This window comes from Berghia stephanieae, chromosome 1 (assembly GCF_034508935.2).
Source record: "Berghia stephanieae isolate SIO BIC M18660-M18661 chromosome 1, UCSD_Bste_1.3, whole genome shotgun sequence".
Lineage (NCBI taxonomy): Eukaryota > Metazoa > Mollusca > Gastropoda > Nudibranchia > Aeolidiidae > Berghia > Berghia stephanieae.
The window spans coordinates 90,636,666-90,659,947 of NC_088360.1; the positions used below are offsets into that span (position 1 = coordinate 90,636,666).

Here is a 23,282-nt window from a genome sequence, read left to right on the forward strand (position 1 = left end):
CAACTACTACACAACAACCCCATCACTCATACACATAATCTTCATCATTACTACAACCACCAACACCACATTACCACCAGTACTACAATCTCTACAATTAGGTTTTGGCGCTTTACTTCATTTGAAATAAGGAAACTGGGATTGTATTTGGCATTGTGTTTATTTATCATAATATAATTCTAATCAGTTATCTATTTAGAACTATACATTATGTAAACACAATATCAAATACCATTCGAATTTCTTTTTCTCGTGTGCGGAAATTCCTCTTTCGGCATTGAAATTCCTACGAGTGTTGTCTGAAACTCCTGTGAGCCAAATTTAAAGTTGGCGTCTCTGGAGAAGCCCAACAATTGAGAAGAATGGCGGAAAGTGGCGAGATCTGCATCCCGTGTATCCCCCCCACCCGCAGATCGTCAGATCATAGGATTGATGATGATGATGAAGATTACTTAGTTTTGTCCTGTCCTTGGCTGGGAGTGGGAGGGAAACATTAAATGTAGTTATAGTTTTGTAAGATCTTTTTTTTTTAATGTAAACCATCTCTGGCTGGTATGTGTGTATACCGTTTTTGTTTTGAATATACCTATATATAATGGTTTGAAAAAACATTGGAATGTGTTCCTCTTGGGATACTGTGCTTATTTTTGGATGAGCTTATCAAACTTAGTAGGGCAGTGTACTCTTGGAATCTACATCTGTTCCATATTTGAACCATTCCCCTTTTTTTTTTTTACATTTGATTTGTAAACATTTGAGTGTATTCCTCTTAGTGGAATCTTGTGCTGGTATCTGGGTGAGACGTTTAGGTGATCTCAAACTAAGTACACTGATAGTGTGCTCTTGGAATCTACATCGGTTCCCTATTTGAGCCATTCCCCTTTGTCTTACCCTTTCCTCAAGCCCTTTTAATTGTTACCTCTAGAAAGTTTTTACTATCCAATGTTCCTCATTTTTACTGGCGCTGATATGACCGAAATGTGTTGAAATCGCTGTAAAACCATTAAAAACAAAAATAGACAACCATTCCACTTTGTCTTGCTTCTCAATTTGCTTTTACTTTTAAATGTAATTCTAGAATATTTTGACTATTCATTTTCTTCCTATTCACTGATGCTGAAATGACCTATAACTATATTATGTGTCGCAAGCACTGTAAAATCCTTAAAAACAAACAACAAAAATTCAGCCTGCCTCGACTTTTTGGGCTGGATATTTTTCTTTCTTGCTTTGTCTGGCACTGTTTCATACACTTTTTTAGGGTCTCGGGCTACAGGCCAAAACCCATGCGGCGAAAGACTGGGAACATTGGCGATCGCTTGCTGTTGCCTCAGGCTCCCAACAGCGCAGAGAGGATTATCCTCCGCAGCAGTATCTGATTAAAATTTTACTCTGAATTTGGTCTTGTGAAGTCTCAATCCTGTAAACGGCATCCTTCTGTGTAAATATGTATTGGAAACCATTTAATTGATTCCCTTTCAATGGGGATCCAATCCCTTGGTTCCAATTCCAAGGGAAAAGTCACTCGCTGTTTCTCCTATTCCCCCAGTATCCTTTCCCTTTTCACATGGCCTTCTGGTCTTGTCCTGGAATCATATTATTTGGGTTTGCATTACCTTTTGTTGAGATTCATAGCCAAATGGAAAACAGTCAAATCTAAAGTTCCATTTTAGGCAGGTTACCCCCCCCCCCCCCCCCCCCCCCCCTCTCTCTCTCTCTCTCTCTCTCTCTCTCTCTTAAATTATCTGTCTGGGTGTGACAATTTTAGGACCATGTTTAACATCTTTTCCCTGTTTGAAATAATTCCCTTAATCCTTATGATTTTTTATAGGGGTAATTGTTTAAGTTTAAGCTAAATAAAAACCTAATCAAAACATGGGTAGGTCAATGGTGCTTTAACTAGGTGGCTTGAATCAACTCATTCTTCAAACCACTTTGAAAAAAGATTAAACCAAGAAGGCTTAATCAAAACTTTAGAAAAAGTGAAAACAATTGGAACCTTTTCCTCTTAACAAACTCACAAATCCTGCTGGCCCTGATATTCTTTTCCGTTTCGTGTTAACACTAGCAAATCCGTCTTTTCGTATTCTATTTACTTCCTAAATTCCAGCTCAGACGTTATAATTGCACCCCTCAATGTGCAGTCCGGGTTTTTAACTGATCCCTCTGTCCACCCAGCAATGATTGGGTCGCCTGGGTTTGTCACATCTGGTGAAAATTATTTTGGTCTAAAAAAATATAAAAATCTGATGAAAATTATGCTGCATACATAAAACCAACACCTTGTCTAAATGGTAACAAGCATTTTTTACTGTCTAATTAACGCTACGGAAAATGAGTTAAACATTTCTGAAGGACTACTATTTATATATTTTAGTTGTATGACTCTTTAAAGATGCACATCCCTGGGTGGGGTTTCTGACCTCTCATTGTGGGCAGGGTGGTCACTTACTTTGTCTTAATATACCACTATATGTTTTCCAACTTGCTTTCTCTCTTTGTCTTGGAATTGGAATGAGATCACGACTTGGTTTTGTCCTTTCCCTTGTATAAATCCTTGGCTGAGAGGGAAACAAGTCAAATGTGATGATAATAGCAATTTATGAAAAAATCCCTTGTCTTACTTTTTCTTATGTGCTAACAAATATAAATCTCGGATTTTTACCATCCCATGTTCTTCGACCTCATTTTCTTCCTTTTTAAAGATTAAGAGTGTTAAATAAACGTAAAAGAAAGATATGGATTACTTCACACAGGGACAGAAATGACCCCCAAAAGCAGAGTGGTGCAGTAAAATCGTAACTGTAACAATTTGACTGTTCAGGAAAAAAAAATAGCAAAGGGAATAGATCAAAAACTAAATACAGCATCTCCTCCACTACCAAAATAGCATCACTCAAACATCCCTTTTCTAAAGCCACAATTTGTCAACTTGACAAAAGCATTCATTGAATCCTCATCTAGTCAAAAGGGATACGTTTTCAAATAATTACACTTTCAACATTACAAATTAATAACAATGCACCATGACGAGAATATTTACAAAGAAATTATCATTTCCCCTCCAAAATAAAAAGAGATAACTGTGACAGCCTACTTCTCAGGGAAAGACCAAAAGCAGGGCCAGTGCATTCTGGAATGAGAATGAACTTTTGACAACAACATTTTAAATTATTTGATTTTTTTTTTTGCCATGAGAATTCCAATGTTGAAGGTAAGATAGTCAAGAAGTGGGAAGCATCCAGGATTTCTTGTGAATAATCATCCCTAAATCATATTTTTTAAATATCAGGGATAAACTGGATCTTAAAAATTCTGCCAAGATTATTTCGGGGGGAAGAAAATGGGAGTCAGCAGCTCTGGTTTTGACACTTGGCACGTGACCTGCAGTTCAAAGATTTGCATTGGCTGCGGGTAGTGCAAAATTGAAAATATTTGGTCCTTGGAGAAGGCATTTTACTCTGGATTTCTCTCTTTTTTTAAAAAATCATTAGCCCTTGACAACTGCATGCCGCATCCTAAATTTTCAATGTTGCTTTAAAAGCGCTTTGGGCATGTTATATTTTGTAAGTGGATATTGCTCATTATAAGAGCTCCCATTTATTTATTTTAGATGACATACATAAAGACAAAGAAAACGATTTGAAATTATAAAATAACAAGTATTTATTCATTATCATAAAAACATGAGAAAATTTACAATTGCACAAATTTAAATATGTTTTTGCAACCAACTTGACAAACTAATTGGTTCACAAAGAAATGAGATAACATCACAATCCTGAAGGTCAAAGAAAAAGGCTCCCTACTTTTCACTTCTGGATTACAAGACCTGGAGTTATCCTATAGAAAACATTTTCATCAAATTTGTAATAATTTCAAAAACTAGATTCGACTACTGACAGGGATTGATCAAATGTAAAAATAACAGTAAGTTCTGATAAACAAATTGACCCCCATTCTCTACAATGGAAATGTAAACAAAATAATTTCATTAAAAAATACAGACCTGCCTACGTACCAAAATAGAAAAAGAAAAAATCATGATCAAATTAGAGACAAAAATCAGGATTTAGGAAATTGTCAATAAACTTCTTGACAAGACCCCCCTCCCTCCAATGCACACTCAATCACACACAAATGCACACTGCCAAAATTAAATAGGGAGAGTAGCAGACAGTAATAATGCTACCAACTGGAGGTAGGATAAAACATCTCGGTCATTGACCTCCATGAAAATATAATGTTATCTGACATCAACTCCATACACTTTGAAGGGACTAATCAGACACACAAACGTGTATTGAATAACCATAGAGGATGATTTAGACTTTAATACACTTTTTATACATTTTTTACCCCCATTTTGCACATTTTATCTGGTTTTTCCCTATTTGTTATCAGAATCTGTTCTAAAATACGATACTGATCAGCCATATCCACCTTGATGTTTTTACTAGATATGATTTTTTACAACTTTCCCTCTATTGAAACGTTGAATTTTTGCCTTGACTGCGGACTCCCCCAATGTAGATTGATTAAGCGGAATGATTCTGCGAAAAGCGGAAGGGGCCTCTGCATACAGTGCAACCTCGATATAACGACATCGTCCGGACCGGGAAAACGTGTCGTTACAGAGAGGTTTCCTATGTGTGTATATCAGGAGGTGTTTTGGGTCTTGTGTAGTGAATGTATACTTTTTCATTTTCCCTCTGTAGTTTATCCGGGCTTGGGACCGGCAATGAATGGAGAGTGGACAAAGGATTTATAAACAGCCCAGTGTTGACCTGTCACAGGCATTCATTGGGTGAAAGGCGAGCCTTCTGATTGGTGAAAGGCGAGCCTTCTGATTGGCTGCGGTGTTGTACAAATGTGACTATTGATTGGCTGAAAAAGAAGCGTTTTCATTGGCTACAATAAGAACTAGCTCTGGGCTTATTACAAGTAGACAACATACATAGAATGGAAGATACCACTTGTAATAGTTACGAACAATTTCATGGTAGACAAACACCTTCAAGGTTTGTTGGACCAGAAATGTCGTTATACAGGGGTTTTGCTGAAATGTGCGTCGCTATAGAGGGGTTTTTATTACTAATGATATATAGTAAAATAAAATGGGACCTGAGTATCATGTCGTTATACAGGGAATGTCGCTATAACGGATGTCGTTACATCGGGGTTGCACTGTATCTTTATTAAAAAATCAGGATCTGACAATCGGGATAGTAAGAATTATCAGAGAAAAATCGGGGTAAACAGCAGGTTTTAAAATATATGCACGGAAATGCAAACAAAGGAATATTTGTCTTTAATATATAAGTCAAAATGGGAGGAATTACCAGATTTTATAAACACAGAAAAATTTGTTTTAAACCAAAAATATTGAAAAACCAAGAACAGTTTAACCCCCTTCTCCCCCCCCCCCCCCCTTATGATGTTACATTTTATAATGTTTAGCTCACAATAAGCCAAATGTACTATATCCCATACTAACCCTAAAATCGAAAATTATTGTTTCTCATATACACTCCAGCACGGTTTCCTCTAACTCCTCAGGACATGTAAAAACGTTGCAAGGAAACCGTCCTTGCCATAATGACTTGATGGGGAGGGGAAAAAGGGGTAGGGGGCAGTGTGATTCAGCTGTCAGTATGGACTTTTGAAATTCACCCAAAAGATACCTAGGTCGAATATCCATCGTGTTATGTGGCCTTCAACAAGCCATCTCTTCCTAGCTCAATTTGCGGCCTGGGCTGCTGCTGACACCTGGGTTATTTCAGTCTTCCCTTAGAATAGACCCCAAGACAAATTTCCACTTGAGAATGACAAAAAAAGGAACTTTATTGTCTATCTACTTGATATGTTGAGGGAGATAACTGTATACATGAGATGTTATAATCTGTTGGTGTTGGTGTTTGTGTGTGGAGAGGGGAGGAGGATGGTTGCTCTATCGCAACAATCATTTACCGTCATAGACAGCCACGTGCAAAAATGGCGCTTGATATTGAAAATTAGGAAGAATGGCAAAGTGGTAAGAATATGTAGAGAGTTGTCGGTTATGCAAAACAGCAATGGAGTGTGTGAATGGCTGTGTGTGTCTGCAGTGTAGATAGATACCCTCGATAAATATATACGTTACTGTCAATGTCACAGTATATCATCAGTCGTCGAAATTACCTGGTGCATTAAAAATAACCTTATGAGTATTATTTTTATTTATTTATTTTTTACATTGGCTGAGAGAAATTAGATCAAGGAAAGAATTGTTCGAGGACGGAATGGAAAGATACCAAAGGATAATAAGGGGAAAAAATTGGGACATTCGAATGAGTTTGAGGAAACCGTGCTGGAGTGTACTGTTCACAAGGCTAAATTCTTTTTTAAACGAAATTTCCATTATATCCTTGACTTTATAAAATCCAGTAAGGTTGTGCTTTGGAATAGTCAAGGTCCAGAATCAACATTGTGTGACACTACTACTTTCACTTTTAAGCCAAAATTTGGAAGGGGATGGGGAGGAGGAGGCAACTCTGTAAAAAAAAAAAAAAGGCAACAATAGTACTCATGAATGAGTAAAACTAGAATTTTAGTCAGTGGTTAGAGCAAAATGTCTAAAAAGCGTCTATAGAGTTTTGCCACAACCAGTTTTTGTTGTTTTTCTGCAATCCTCCATTTATACGCTATGACATCACTTCATTTCTCATCAATCAATGACAAAACCTAAAGTCACCATTTTCTCAATGATATATAATTTCAAACTTTAGATATTTTTCCTAATCTGCTGAACACTCCAGTCGCTTTAACACTATCTTGTTTGGCAGATCTCAGACTTATTTCCTTGGCTTTCCTAAGCTTGACATTAATTTGTTGCGTAGATGAAACAACTGGAGAAGATTGTTCCTCTTTCTTGGTACCCAAGCGATTTTGTACTCTCACTGTAAATGAATGAAGGAGAAGAGAAAAAAAAAAAGGTGAAAAATCACATTATAGCCAAATCATAAGAATCATAAAATATTGGCATACATCATAAATTTAGAAATTCATTTGTTGAAGGTTGTCTACCATATGAACTGTATTCCCCAAGGAAAGTGGTGATTTTTAGAAAGAGACCCAGAGAATTGTAGTTTAAGTTTATGCTTGAATCATAAAAAATACATAATAGCAAAGGCAAGTTACCCTCTGAACAAGATGCTTGTGTATCTCAGTAAAAAGGAGAGTAATTAAAAAAAAAAAAAAAAAACAGTAGAACCACAGCAACAACCTACAGATCATGTTCCCAGCCCAATGCTGTTCTGTCTATTTGATGTGTCAGAACCTTGCAATTCATTAACCTACGGCTGGACTGCAACTGGTTATTACATTATACCAGTTCTATGAGGTTGACCTTTTAAATTCCAGCAGCATAAATAATCTTAATAGCATCATTGCATCATTTTACTCTGTGGAGAAATATTTTGGTTTTCAAGCAGAGTCAATTTTTAATGCACAAAGGACCATAAGTTTTACTTGCCGTATAATTTTTTTTTTAATGTGAATAAAGTTCCATGAACTATATTTGGGACGAAGTCATAGTTCAGAGAAGCCTCAAGAATCAGAAACGTGTAAACTGGGAGGGAAAATGCCCCCGCCCCCCCCCCCCCCAACCACCATACACACTTACATAAAAAGGGTAATCCAGCAAGGTCCCCATTTAATGAGTAATACTGAACAACGATCACAGTGCCATGACTACACATAAATACTCTCAGCCTCATTTTCATACAATTAAGAACAGCAACTTGCCAAAAATACTTAATATTTGAAGATTTTCATATTGATGGCAATTTTATTTTTTAAAAGTTGTAATTTTTGTAATATTGTTTGTTCATATTTAAGGGTTTACGACGTTTGAGAGACATTTAGGAAGAAAATGGAATTGTCAAAATATTCTTTATTTATAATCAAAGCACCCAAAAAAAAGTACGACAAAGGGGAATTGGTTCTAATAGGGAACAAATGTAGATTCCAAGAGCACATCATCAATGAACATAGTTTGAGATCATCTTAAAAACTCATCCAGACACCAGCACAGGTTCCCACTAAGAGGAACACACTCAAATGTTTACATAATACATAGCTAAAAATACATAACAGAGAGATGATTTACAAGGGGAAAAAAATATCATCCCCCAAAACTATACATTTGACTACTTCCCTCCCAGTCAAGGACTCCAGCCAGGGTTGGGACAAAATTAAGTATTCCTATTCCAAGACGAAGACAGAAAGCAACTCGGAAAACAGATATAAGGGGATAGAAGACACATCATGATCTCCTGCCCACCACGGGGGGCCCCAGAATTTTTGTAACAGTTGGTATCTCTGTATACTGAAAAACCAACCGCAAGACAGAAGAAATTACTCAAAATGGCTTTTTTCTTAATATGTGTTTGTTTTTTTAAAATCTTATATAAACATAACCTTTATAAAAATTTAGTTGTAGCTTCTAAATGCAAATCTGAAATTCAATCTACTACGGTAATGATAAGCCAGCCAGGCTTAGGATATATCCTAATAAACATTATCTACATTAAAAAAAAATAATTAAAAGACCTCTCACAGAAGAAAAAAAAAGAAACATAAACACTCTCACGCATAAACATTTGACTGGCTCACTCCTAAGCCAAGTTGAACTGATCCAGGACAAGACTAGATAACCAAAGGAAAAGGAGACCCCCCCCCCCCCCCCCCCCCCCCCCATTTTGTGGACAAAATCACAAATCAAGTGCTTAATTATAATTAAAAACCCAATGTTTGAAGAGATCAACAGCAGAACTGAAAATGGCATCTTCAAGACAACAATAATAAAAGAGAGGAACGAGCCCTGACAAAAAAATATAAATAATGAAAGAATAAAGAATAACCGGTATTGACAGCAGTGGCTATTTTTTTTTAGATATTTCTTCTTTTTTTTTTACTCTCACTGCAGGTCTTTCCAATTATCAATACATTATTTAAATGATAAATTCGACCTATGTATATGTAATAATCAATTATGAATCAAACATCTGATACTACCATATTTACCTTTCGCCACTTTTGTTCTTGTCTTAACTTTGCCCATACTCAACATTGTAGTACTTGAAGGTAACTCTGTTTTGGACCCTAACCTTTGTCTTAAACTGGGTGTTTCTTTTTTAGCGAATGCAGATAGTACTCCCTCCGTTGATGTCGACACTTCTGGCCTTTGGATATCTGGGTGAATGATTTTCAATATATTATTACTCATATAGAACAAATTGACCAACCCATATAATGAACTATAAATATAAAAACCGATGTTCAGCATAAAGGGGGTGGGGGCTTTTAAAAAGTAAAAACATATAAATTTTACCAAATAATTTGGCCCAAAATGAAAAAAAAAACAAAAAAAAAAACATAAATAAATATATATATATATATATATATATATATATATATATATATATATATTGAATCGTGTTTGATACAAATATGGTACGGATAGTGCTCGACATGTAGCAATGGAGCGAATTATTATTTTAATATTTAACACTATGACAACACGCCGCTGACAAAGCGACATAATAATTTCGACATAACAATGGGTTTATTCGACGGTGCTGAAACAAGCGAACTGGTCGGACTCTACATTCTGTCACAACTGCAACATCCACACACATACATCGGCCTCTATAGAGATGACGGACTCGCTAAAACCAACTAACGACCAAGAGCGAACGAAAACATCAAAAAACAAATCTGTAAAATATTCCAAAACAACAATTTGAAAATCACGATAGAAGCAAACAAAAAAACAGTTGACTTCCTCGACATCACATTCGACATAAAATCCAATTCATTCCAACCGTTCAGAAAACCAAACAACACCATTAGCTACATTAATAAAAACAGCAACCACCCACGTTCCGTCATTGAAAACATACCAAAAAGCATAGCACTGAGGGTGAGCAAACTTTCGGAAAACAGAGAGATATTCAACGACGCAGCCACCCCCTACAAAGAAGCACTCACAAAAACCGGATACAACACACCATTTGAATACACACACACCCCCCTCTCATGTAAACCTCAACACACAAGTGAAGAACGCTAAATAAGAAAATGACATATTACTTGGTTCAACCCACAATTTCGACAAAAACATCAGCACAAACATTGGACAGCAGTTCCTGAAGTTAATTGATACACACTTTCCAAAAAACCACAAGCTACAGAAAATTATCAACAGGAATACCATAAAAATAAGCTACTCATGTATGTGCAACATAGAACAAATAATTTCAAGCCACAACAAAAAAATATTAATAAACCACCGACAAGAGCAAAACCCACCCACCAGAAAATGCAACTGCAGAAATAAGGAACATTGCCAGCTAAACAAACAATGTTTAGAATCAAGTTTAATTTACCAAGCCACAGTCACCAAAACTAAAACAAACAAGCAAGAAAAATATGTAGGACTAACGGGAAATAATTTCAAAACAAGATACAACCTACACACCTCAACATTTAGAAACACTAACAAAAAAACATCCACAAAACTCAGCGAACATATTTGGAAATTAAAAGACAACAAACTAGACCACAACCTTTCATGGAAAATTTTATCTAAAGCAACAGGATACACACCAACATCAAAACAATGTAGCTTATGCCTGAAAGAGAAATATGCTATAATCAAACACCCTCATGAAGCCACACTCAACATGAAAACTGAGATGTACAATACGTGTCCACATCGCCGGAAGTACTTATTAATCAACTATAAACCGGAACCACTTCAACAAACAACAGACAACAAACCAAACTCATGTAACACACAGTCCTGACGATGGCTAAAGGCCTGAAACATCGATGTAGACTGACTCCAACATTGTGGTAAATATATATATATATATATATATATATATATATATAATATATAATGAGCTAATTGATGGATTAATAAAAGTCTGGAAGTATCTGTGATTGGTTAGGATGGTTATTTCTTTGTTCTATTTTCTATCACTTTACATCAAAGTTATATTCTATGACAAGCCCAAATTGTTTGCGCCCTTAATCTTCAACTTGCATTGTTATTTACTGTTGTCTTATATACCTCGAATCGGCCATGAAAGATCTAAGACCAAAATTACCACCAATAAAGAAGATCACTCGTGAATTGATATACACAGATGATACAGACCTAATATTTGAATCAGAACATCAAGCGAAAATATACTTGCCAATAACATCAACTACCCTAGAAGCATGGAACCTGAAAGTGAAGCAATCCAAAACAGAATATACAAAAATCAACAGAAATTTAAATGAATGGAAAAGTGTACGTAAACTAGGCAACTTGATCAACGAAAATGAAGACATCAGAAAACGAAAGCAGCTGGCCACCAATGCATTCAACCAACTCCAAAATTTATGGAATAGAAATAACATAATCAGTGAGAATAAACGAATACAGATGTATGAGGCACTGATTATTCCAATATTGACATATAATTGTGGAACCTGGGGCCTCACAAAAAAGAACTTAGAAAGTCTCAATTCATACCACTGCAAACAATTACGTTGCGTAATCGGAATCTATTGGCCAGAGACAATTACAAATATTGATCTCTATGAAAATACCAGGGTCCAACGCTTGAATACAATAATAAAAGAACAGCGATGGAGGCTATTGGGTCACATCTTACGTCGAGAAGATAACATCCCAGCCCAAACTGCAATGACAGAATATTTTCTTCATGGCAACAAATATGTAGGGAGACCGCCAACATCAATATAGTAACTACCCTGAACCAGGACCTCTCTATATATCAGAAATTTCTGGATTCAGATGAGGCCGAATTAATCCCTGAAGAACTAAGAAATACTGCAGTGCCCTCTGTACTAAAGTCAAAACAAGATCTTGACAGCCTCAAAACTCTGGCCCAGGACCGCGATCAATGGAAACAATTAACAACATGGATGGAGAGAGCAGCTATACTTATCGACCATGACTGAATCACACAATTCTCAGCAAGCATCATTCGGACTGCGAAGCTTACTACTTACTTATTTCGTCAATTTCACACCAGCTCATTTAAAACTTTACTCAACATCAATAATGAGACATAAAGAACTGAAAGTATTTATTATGAAACCAAATAAAAATATTCCACAAAAAAGAAATAAAAAATGTAATGACAGCCACAGATAGTCCTATAACATACACCAATATCGCTAAACAGGATTTTTTTTAAAAACTCTAAAAAAAAAATCACATAAAAAAAAAAAAACAAAAGTAGTTGGCAGCTCAGCAAACAGGTTATTTTTTTTTACCCCACAATATGAGACAAAGGGGTAAAACATTACCACACACTGCTCGGATACTATGCAAGACACAAAATACTGATAAAGTTACATTTGCAAAACAACAATTGTTAAAGAGTTCTTCAATAAGGTACACTATATTCAAAGTAAGTTATCTCTAAATGTGATCTAGTGGTATGACACTTGCCTTTGGATCGGAAGGTCCTGGGTTTGAGTCCCAAGTGACGCATAGTTGAGTCCTTGGAAAAGGCTTTTTACTCACACTCTCTCTCTGCACTCAGGTGTAAAATGAATATCTGGCACTTAACAGTGTTGTCTCTGCCCGAAAAAAATTTGTAATATCGCCTAATAGGCATCATGTCTCATCCGACACATTAAGTGTGCTAAGGACCCAATGTAAAGCGCTTTGAGCAAGCAGAGCGGAAATTGTGCTATATAAAAGCTCAGGGTTTTATATTAATGCCAGACTATAACAGTGTTATCTTTAGGCATAGAAAACTTTGGTTATACAACTTACTTGAAACCGTGATTTTGGTGGGTGTGATCGTCTTTTTAAAGGAGGTTACTTGGAATTTCGAAAGGGACACCTTAACAGCAGGTACAACCTCCACCTTTTTCTTCTTCCTTACTGGTGATGGACTTCCTGAGTTTTTCAAAACACCAGCATAAGGCAAACTTCGATTATCATCATCTAATTCACTGAGAGATGTGGATGATGCAGGTCTTTTCAATGGCGTCTTACCCCCAAGACGACTAAACACATTATTGCTGCCAGGCTAAATTGAATCAAAGGGGGGAAAAATGTATTTAGTTATGAGAGGTCAAAGTCAAAGATAAAATGCAATATATATTAAAAACTGAACTTTTGTTGATAAAAAAAAAAAAAAGAAAAAAAAAAAAAAAAAAAAAAGCCTAGAAATGAAATTTTAAACACTTGCACATTGATATTTCAATCAATGGAGTCAGGTCTGCTGCTGACATCACTTTTCAAGAACTCCGAATTTCTTATCTGTTCACCTGTCATCCACACCAACACAAGTCTTTTTTTCTTTTTTTTTTTGGTCATCCCATACTTCGTGTTCCTTCTATTTTTTCTATCAAGATCATCTTTCCTATGTCAGTCTTTCCAACCACCTTGATGACTGTTGAGAGATTCCCAACATCATACTTTTTACAATTCTAACATATTTGACAGTCTCCCTTAAAAGACATCTTTTCATCTTTCATTGTTCTCTTTTCTTATTGATTTTCCAACATTCACAGCCATACAGGAGAACAGGAAATATCAAAAGGACTTGGCGATAAAAAAATTTTAAAAAACATTTGTTGCACACCTTTAAATGTCTGCTTGAAGGCATTAATCTCTCCAGCTGCAAAAGCAACTGTTTGATCCCAGTAAGGATTCCTTTTCCTTCCATTTATGTACAGCTGACAAGGCATATTTATTATGCTCATCCCAGTCAAACACCTTTATATTATCTTCAGAACAGACATTGACATAGTTACGAATTCTAATAAATTAACAGTTAATATAGTGAGATAATAGCATTTTTTGATCCCTCGACCTGATACAAAGTCAAATTGTGACCAGCTGGGCTCAAGTCTAATTTTACTTCTCATTCTTTGAAACAGTTTTTGCCTTATAAGGCTATTTATTCTAAGATATCCAAATTCAGCTGAATTTTTATTAGACAGCATGATCTTTAATAAAAAAAATGTAAAACATGTAAAAAATCTCATATCTAAAGCAATCAAATAAATGTCCTATAATTGGAAATGTGATAAAAGAGATTTAGCAGGCTAAAAAAAGGGATGCTTACATCTAATGATGATTTGGGAACACTGACTGTCACATCTCCACCTTCTGCTCCCAGTCTGTCAAACACTGATACTTTCCTTTTGCTACTTGGTGGATCTATAGTGAATAAAAGAATATGACGTCAAACTTTTAAGGGGTTTTTTTTCCGCATGTTCTCATAGGTGGGGGGGGGGGGGGATTTCAATAAAGAAAAATATGTCAAAAAAAAATCAATCTTTTAAAAATTCTATGCACAAAGTATCAAAGTGTAAAATAAAAAATTGACAGCCAAAGCTGAAATAGAAAACAAAACGCTGTTGCTTTTAAACACAGTCAAAAAGAAGGAAGAATCTGTGTTTAGTTAAACAGTACAAAAATACATTTTTAGGAAGCCGTGTAGTAGGAGACCAAGGTCAAATGTTGAAAGCGTTGTGTGCGACTAGTGAAGATGACCAATAAGCACACAAATAACACTGAACAAGTTTCCAGAATACAACAAAAGAAAAGGATACTTCCCTTTGAAAAATCATGTGTTGCTTAGTTGAGAGAGTATAATGAATGAGTAGCAATCTAAACACGGTTTGACAATGACGGCTCAGTTGCCATGGCCCTGTATTAGTCATAACAAACCCCACTGTGTCCATATCTGCTAATGTTGTATCCTCTTCCTTTAGTTTAAGAGGATCCTCAGTGGTTTGCACATAATCTGAGATTACAGTAAATTATTTAACAGCAGCACAAGATGGAAATAAGGAGTGAAGTGAGTAGAAAAGTGCCAGAAGATTGCAGCAATGAAGATTTGAACCCACGATCTGACTGTTACTGTTACAACAACTCCATCTGGATTCGAAAGGATGCTCTATAATCGATGCCATCCATCAATAAAAATTTTTAAACAATATCAAACGCAGTAATCAACTTGAGTCCCTCTCGCGAGTTCTTGGGGTCATGAGTTCAACACACAGTCAGGAAACATAAAATGACAATGGAAAGAAAGAAAATAAACCTACTCTTTAGCTCAGCAGCATACATTCTCACCTTGTAAGTGGGAAGAGAAGAAAGGGGTTGAAAATGATTTCAAATCTCTGGCTATAGAATTGTGTCCTTGGGTTAGTCACTGAACTTTAATACATTGCCCCCTTAACTCAGATATGAATGTGTACTGATCATAGGCAGTGGTGAATAATGTAACATTAAGAAAGCAGGTACAAAAAAGTAAAGGATACCGTACTTAACATGTCATTTTTATCAAATGAAAAGAGGATTTGGGTCCATAATGCTAACTGGGAGAATAAATGCTGAGTTCATTGAGTCTTAGGAAATATGTATATTTATATCAATCACATTTATTTTATATAAATACATTATATAATATATTTTGTTGTTGTTTAAACATAACAACAATAAGATCTACCTGGCGTGATTGGTCTGGGCACAGGTTGCTGACTCATTGGACTGGCTTCAGGATGTTTACTGGTAAAATGATTGACCATTCTACTTGCAGCTGTAAGAATTAGTGATTGGTGTGAATATAAAAATCAACACTAAATATACAGCACATCTGTCAATCATTGACAAAAGTGCATAATTTTAACAAATATTATGCAAGAAGAGACACCATGAAACATCACACAGAAAAGCAAAATGTGTTGTAAGCTGCATGTAAAATCAAGTGAAATTTAACATTAAAGGCCCCTGCAAGCTTGACAATATAATGATCCAAAGCTAATTTGTTACATTTTTCAGTTCTCGTGATGGTAATGTCCCATTTTCTGAGATGCAATAAGTTGGTGAAAAAAAAAAATACAAATAAATAAATAAAATAACTTGGTAATCATGCTTCCGGAAATTTGGAGTAGGAACAAATCAATGACTGTGAGATAAATATAGGCATGTCGCCATAAAAATGAATATAACAATAACATCTTCAAAAATGAATAAATTATAAAAGTAATTTTCCTACAAAGACATTTTTGCCTTTTGCTGAATAAATAATTTCATGAAGGGGCCTAGGCAAAACAAAATATTATAATTCAAGGATAAGAATAGAAAGCCCAAAGGAGGAGGAAACAAATATAAAATAACTCAAAATTTTACCATAAAGACCACTGATTTACATTTAATTCTGAATAAAATAATATATATTCAACAATGAATCATCATGAGGCCAATTTCATAAGGCTAGTTTTTAATTAAATTAAACTTTCCAGGTCAAATTCCAAAATTTTAACATCACAATTGGACACCATAGAGAATGAAAATAATTTTGCTCAAATAACTTGCAAGTCAACCAATATGACTTTTCTCAGTTCAGAAGACAAATGGCAAAAGAAATAAAGCAATGCATACAGTGATAAAAACACAGGGTCTTACCTGTAGATCTACGTGGTGAATTGACAGAGGGTGATGAAGACCTCAAGGTTGACAGATTGGATGATTTCAAAAGCATATCCTTTGCTTCCTATATGGAGAAAAGTATAAGTGAGCGCAAATCAAACATAAAGACTATACAAATTTCATGCAAACATGGAGCCTTATAGCATGATTTACTTTTAAAAAATGATGTTTGAACCCAAACAATAATGTCCTTGACCCTTTTTATCAAACAGTTTCATTTCTTGTCAGCGATAATGGCCAAAACTTTTACATAGCTAAGAAACATCCTCGAATGCCTCAGGAATATTAAGTCTGAGGGGGAGCAATGAGTCATTTGAGACAATCTTAAAGTCATTCCCAACCTGACACTCAGTTATGAAATATCAGATTCATGAAAATTGGGGATTTGACCAAAGACAAGGAATCCACTTAGCATTCCTTGCAATGCAACTGTTTGCTCCTGCTGCTGCAGTGGGGGGGTTGTGAATTTATTATTTTTAATAATCACATAGCTGCCGTTCTCCTCAAACTCAAATAAGGAACAGCAACCAACATTGAAATTGACATGTAAAGTGAGTGATTAATTAAAGTTAATTTGGTATCATTGACTTGCCACCACTCCAAAATGTTGCTGTGGGATTTGTGTGTGGGGAAAAAAGCAATGGGGTATTCAACATGTTGGAGAAAGATTTTTCAGCAAACCCCAAAAATTGAGGTAACTACGGCAACAGGTGAGAATAGTAGTTGTCACTCGCAATTAATGTACAAATTGTGTACGTAAAAACATCATCCCAGTTATACTATTTATTCTTAGAAATGCCACACAATCAATTGAAATAGATGGAAATGAGAGGCAGTACGTTTATAGTGTACATTTTAGTGAAGTTTAACCCGTGTGACATTTGCACTTGAAGAATTGTATCTAGGGCTGTTAAGTGGGATGATTAAAAAAAATACAGGATGGTTGTTATTGTCTGCATTCTGTCAACCCTTAAAAACTGGTATAAAAGGATCCAGCATCTGAATTGGAAAGTCAAACTAATATGCAAAAGATCAGTATTTGAACCACTCCCAACCACACATATTATGATGATTTAATCAATGGGTCTAATTAAAATAATTAAGAAAGTACTATATAAGAGACAACAAACACGTGAAAGGCTGATCAACAAGTGAAAAAAACTTTAGGTCGGGTGATGAGGACAAGCATCCAATCCACTCATCCACTATCCAAAAGACCATCTCACTACCCGTCTAGTCCAACCATAATTCCATCCCCCAAACCACCCATCCACACACTCTCTCACACCCCCCCCCCCCCATCTGTTTTCATTCACTCTCAAATCTATTTTCAAAAAGAGTTGAGCTAATGCTTTGATATTGATAGTAATTTCTTGGTAAAGATTTGAATTGGAATAAACGACAGAAGTCTACATGTCATTGTGACATCATTATTTAAAACAGTTTTTGGTTACTCCATACCAGTTTGCACCTTTTGATAAGAAATAAAAATGAAAATTATATTAGCGAGTTCAACAGTCTCTTATTCTCATTTGCAGAAATAGAACTTACTTTTAAAAGTGACAGTATTTTTTAAAAAATATATATATTATGTATCATTACCTGATTGTGGACCTTCTGTGCATGTTTCAAGATGGCAATCACGTCACCAAGCCTCGTGATGCCCATATCTTTAAGATATTCTTTACTAAGATCCAACATCATGTCCTTGCTGATTCTATTGTCAGCAAATAGTATTGCATAATGTGCTGCATCACCAGCAGGAATACCTGCATCTGTGATGAATTTTATCCAATATGAAGTTTCTGGAATAAATGATGTCAGAGGTTAATATGAGTAGAAGAGCATACCAAAGGTTCAGCGAAAGAAAAGAAGCAAGCTTTTATATTGCTGCTATACTGGTCATGTGGTATGACAACCGCTTTCAGATTGGATGGTCCTGGGTTCGACTCTCACTTGGCACATAGTTGAGTCCTTGGAAAAGGCTATTTACTCATCTTCTCTTCCTCACCGTACCTAGCCGTTAACAGCGCTGTCTCTGTCAGAAAAAATTTGTAATATTGCCTAACAAGCGTCAGGTCTTGTTTTACATGTTACGGGTTGCTGTTGATCGCTGACTCTTTGCAGGGTTGCCAACTCAGGGGGCTAAAATTTACAGAACACATCGACTGACCCCTTTATGAGTGCTAAACTCCAGTAAAAAGACATTATGTATTTACTTTTTTTTCCAGTTTACCAGGTGATTGGAAAATATACTGAGGGTTTATAACACACTGAATTCCGTAAATATACGGAATTTGTCAATCTTGCCTTTGTAAAGCGCTTTGAGAATGTTATGTGGATATTGCGCTATATAAAAGATTTGAGTTGTTTATTTTCCTGTTTAAAAACTGCACACTTAAGGGGAAGGTAGGCAGTGAAACCAAAAATTATAAATGTGGCAGTAAGTTTGAAATATTGTTAAATACAATTGGAGAGTCTTTCTATAAACAGTAGGTTTTGAAAAATAATGGTTGCCGTGAAAAAGCTTATAAACATATTTATCCACATTACAGAATATGGAAATTTTCTTAATACACAGAAATAAATTAATTAATAAAATATCAATAAAAGCATAAAATTAACAAACAATAAATCAGTCGGAAAAGGCTATTCGGACCCGAGTTCGGAATTGCTTCCCGTGGCAATTCGGACCCGAGTCTGAATTGCTTTCTGTGACAATTCGGACTCGAGTCTAAACTAAATAGAAGTTACAGAAACCGTCTTGGTCCTCCTAAACACACACACACTCATGAGTATCTCTAAGTCATTAAAAACAGAATAATCACACCCCCCCCCCCCCCCAACAACCATTTCCACAACCCAAGAGCTGGCAGATTTTTCTCTTTGATCTCGTATCACCATGATCTCCCCTGCGTCCAACGCCTCAGTCGTTTGTGGGTTACCCCCAATCCCATTACCAGTTGATAATTTTCTCACCGTATTCAACCAGCACTTATTTTATTAATAGGCACCTAGTCCAGTATTATCTAATAATATTAGTATTAGACGGTACTCTAACTCTCCTAACCCAGAGGCGGGGGTCTATTGCATGGTTTGCTGCCAAGAATTTTATATTTAGAAATAATACAGCATATTTTTTGTAATTAAAAAAGAATTAAGATACCACGAAATGGCAAAATATATAATGTAGATATGTCATGCATGTATCTTTTGCAACACGCTCATGGCAAATCAAATAAATCTTCCAATCATTACACAAAGACACTCTTTTACCTATGCGAGGGCAAATTGATTGTTAACGTTAACAATAGCGACTACAATTGTAATCTCCCAAAGACCACAAATATTTAGATCTATGGTTTTTTGGGGGGTTTTTTAAGGCGCTTGCAACACATTTAGGTCATATCAGCGCCAGTAAAAAGGGAGAAATTGGATAGCAAAAAGTTCTAGAATTACAATTAAAAAGTACCCAAGAAAAAGTAAGACAAAAGGGGAATAATAGATCACAACTTTTGAAGATAGTCATCTTCGGGAGTTCTAAAAAGTGACTTGCTCGCTCACTCGCCCTCCTACCGACTGACAACTGAGAACGAGCAGCTTCCCCCCACCCTACCACGCTTCAATTTCGACCCAGTTTCCACTTTTGACACTTCCTGTGATTGCCACGGGAAGCAATTCATACTCGGGTCCGATTGCCACTTCGAAATCAGTCGATGGATAGCAGGTTACTGTATATACACAATATTCGTCGACATTCATGTGGGTGTCATGGCCAAATGGTTAAGTCGTCTGGCTTAGAAGGCTTGTCAGAATTGACGCAGTGTGTTCGAATCCTTGTTCTGCCACTTTTTTTTATGGTCTTCTTTCTACGGATTGTTGCAAATGATAAATGTCCCATCCACCCCCACTCCCCCTTTTTTTTCTTTTAAACCTTTTTTTTCTCTCTTTTGGCTCCTTTCTATAGAATATTGCAAATTGTGATAATTCGCCCCCACTCCTATCTCAAAAAGTATATACTAAAAGAATAAATAATTAAAAAGCAAGCAAACAAAAAAATTCAGAGGGCGATCAAATGGTCAGAGAGAAAATAAAAAAATAAAAACAATTTTAAGAAATTCATGCTCAAAACGGATCAAAGTCAAAGCCAAAGAAAAAAAAAGTAGAAAAGAATAGACTCGCTCAAAAAAGAACCCAAACAAACCCAAAAAAAACTTTTGTCTTTTGACAAATTTTAAAAATCTCTTTCTCTTAAACTTAAACAGGTATGTGAATGTATAGTAGCAAGTGAATAGATGTCTTTTTTTTAAAGTGTGCAACAGTTTCAGGTCACAAAGTCCGTCAATAAATAACAAAGGCAAATAGAAGAAGACCATTTTTCAGCCTTACTTTTAAATTTAAACTTAAACTAAACATATTCTAACTTTTCTTCTGCTTATCTGATTTTCACAATGTTGGTAGCATTAGAATTAGAATCGTGTTGAAAAGCACTTTATAATGATACATGTTTCATTGAGCTCAATCCAATTTGAATGTTTTACTCAAGTACCTAGTAGAGAAACCACGAGTAAGAGTAAGACAAGACAATGTTGATAATTAAAGCAACTTCTGAAGTCCGAATTTGAACGGGTTTGTGTTTCTGATAAAAATATCATCTTTCAAAAATAAAAATATCAAACTGAAAATAATCTTTTAAAATCTAATGCAGAACGCCATGAAGAAATTGGTTGTTTTAGCACGGGGAGAGAGTAACTAAAATGACGAGTCAGAATTTGAATTTAGAAAGCCAGGTGGTTAGCAGTCCGAGTCCGAGTCAGAAGAGAAGCGTCGCGGTTGATATCTCACTTGATACTTACTGACTGAATGTTGAATTGTCATTGGTGTTCATAGCACATAAACAACAAACGCTTACATAGTTGGAGCCATGTAGACACTGGATAAATAATTAAATGTTTTATTCATATACCTGTTTTCAATTTAAAACGATACTTACCAGATGATATGGACGCCATAGTACAACTCGACTCGACATTCGACACAAGAAGTTTCCCAGCACACAGTCACTACACACAACAATAACTACTGCCAGATGTACTTTGTGTGAAATATAATTGTGGCTAGGTTTTACATTACAACATTAAAATAGATAATTTTTTTGTTTAATTTATTAAGTTTGTGAAACTATTCAATAAACCCGTATATTTATCAAAATATTATTTTAAAATGAAATTATTATTCTTTATTAACGACCATACCATTAAATGTATTTCACGTTAACAGCAGTGTTTACCTGGCATACTTGTGGATGTGGGAGGGGGGGGGGGAATAGAAGAAGAAAAAGTGTTGCCATATAGTTAAATAAGTTAGGAAATCCTAGTTGTTACATATCCGTGGAGGAAATAATTATTGCTTATATTGTTTGTTTTTTTGGGGTTTTTTTTTTTATTTGTTTTTTTTTTTTTTTTGGAAGGGGGAGAGGAGTGTAGACGATCCTGTGCGTATTCTGGATATGATTTTTGAGTGGTCAAGTCGGTCAAGTCGGTCAAGTCTCAAACTTGGTTCAAGGATTTCAAGTACTTCTGTTCCATGTTAAACCAACATATTGATGCTATGCGTTTAAGTAAAATATTCACATCCGTCAGCCTTATTATAATGTGCCAACACACAAAACTATGTAACCTTAAACGTTCTCATAATTTAGTGACAACTAATAATAAAAATGGCTAAAAACAATAACAAAGAGCTGTTGAACGCTATTATTTACACCGCAGCCATTATAACGAAAAGAAACAATGTATTGCATTGCTAGATCCTCATAACCACAACTACATAATCACAACAGCCTTGATTTAAAAGTTTTTTTAAAAAAACAACAAACAAACAAATTTGATCCCCAACGGACATGCAAAAAAGACGTTCATATATCGCCTCGTAGAATATAGGCCTAAATCTATAGTTTCACTAAATTCCCTCTGCGTTTTTTGTTTTTTGTTTTTTTTCTTTAGTTGAATCAAGTTTGAATTGGCTAACAATTCTAAATTCTATAAGTAAGTAACAACAACCGTGTTCTACCATGTACCCTTTTCATGACGCTGATGTTACCTGAAAGTAAAAGGCAAAACGTATTTATTTGCAGGTCTGATAACGCAACTTGTTATTGTCTCATTGTCATAATGGAAATACTCTCAAACCAACGTAAAATTATATTGTTTATTAAAACAGATCATAACGCCCAGCTGTTAGACCTGCTAATATGTATATATAGGTAAATACCATCGAATTTTCGAAATCCCAACGTTTTTATAATGCTGTATGAGATCATTTGCAATTTTATTTATCGAGCCGACGTCGATTGAGCTACATTATTATTATTATTATTATTATTATTATTATTATTATTATTATTATTATTATTATTATTATTATTATTATTATTATTATTATATTTATTATTTATTATTATTATTTATTATTATTATTATTATTATTATTATTATTATTATTATTATTATTATTATTATATTATTATTATTATTATTATTATATTATTATTATTATTATTTATTATTATTATTATTATTATTATTATTATATATTATTTATATTATTATTATTATTATTATTATTATTATTATATTATTATTATTATTATTATTATTTATTATTATTATTATTATTATATACTATTATTATTATTATTATTATTATTATTATTATTATTATTATTATTATTATTATTATTATTATTATTATTATT

At 34.9% G+C, this 23,282-nt stretch overlaps 1 protein-coding gene across 2 annotated transcripts; it reads right to left on the bottom strand.

Annotated features, from left to right (window-relative positions):
- Positions 1 to 3,641: 3,641 nt before the first annotated feature.
- LOC144961295 (uncharacterized) lies at positions 3,642 to 21,605 on the bottom strand. Of its 2 annotated transcripts, none has more exons than XM_078894545.1 (8): positions 21,519 to 21,605; positions 18,128 to 18,330; positions 16,502 to 16,589; positions 15,543 to 15,632; positions 14,151 to 14,245; positions 12,848 to 13,106; positions 9,067 to 9,234; positions 3,642 to 6,938 (listed from the first exon to the last, which is right to left on the bottom strand). In XM_078894545.1, exons 1-8 carry the CDS (start codon positions 21,535 to 21,537, stop codon positions 6,757 to 6,759), a joined length of 1,104 nt encoding a protein of 367 aa, XP_078750671.1. In that variant the 5' UTR covers positions 21,538 to 21,605; the 3' UTR covers positions 3,642 to 6,756. The 2 variants fall into 2 exon arrangements, with proteins under 2 accessions (XP_078750671.1, XP_078750664.1); XM_078894538.1 differs by lacking the exon at positions 21,519 to 21,605 and adding an exon at positions 21,075 to 21,287.
- Between the last annotated feature and the right edge of the window lie 1,677 nt (positions 21,606 to 23,282).

Coding starts and splice junctions, on each gene's coding strand:
- LOC144961295 (XM_078894538.1), bottom strand. CDS start 21,180: ATGATATTTTTATCAGAAACACAAACCCGTTCAAATTCGGACTTCAGA. Junction 9,235..12,847: donor CACCAAAATCACGGTTTCAA/GTAAGTTGTATA, acceptor TCATTCACCCAG/ATATCCAAAGGCCAGAAGTG. Junction 6,939..9,066: donor AAGAACAAAAGTGGCGAAAG/GTAAATATGGTA, acceptor ATTCATTTACAG/TGAGAGTACAAAATCGCTTG.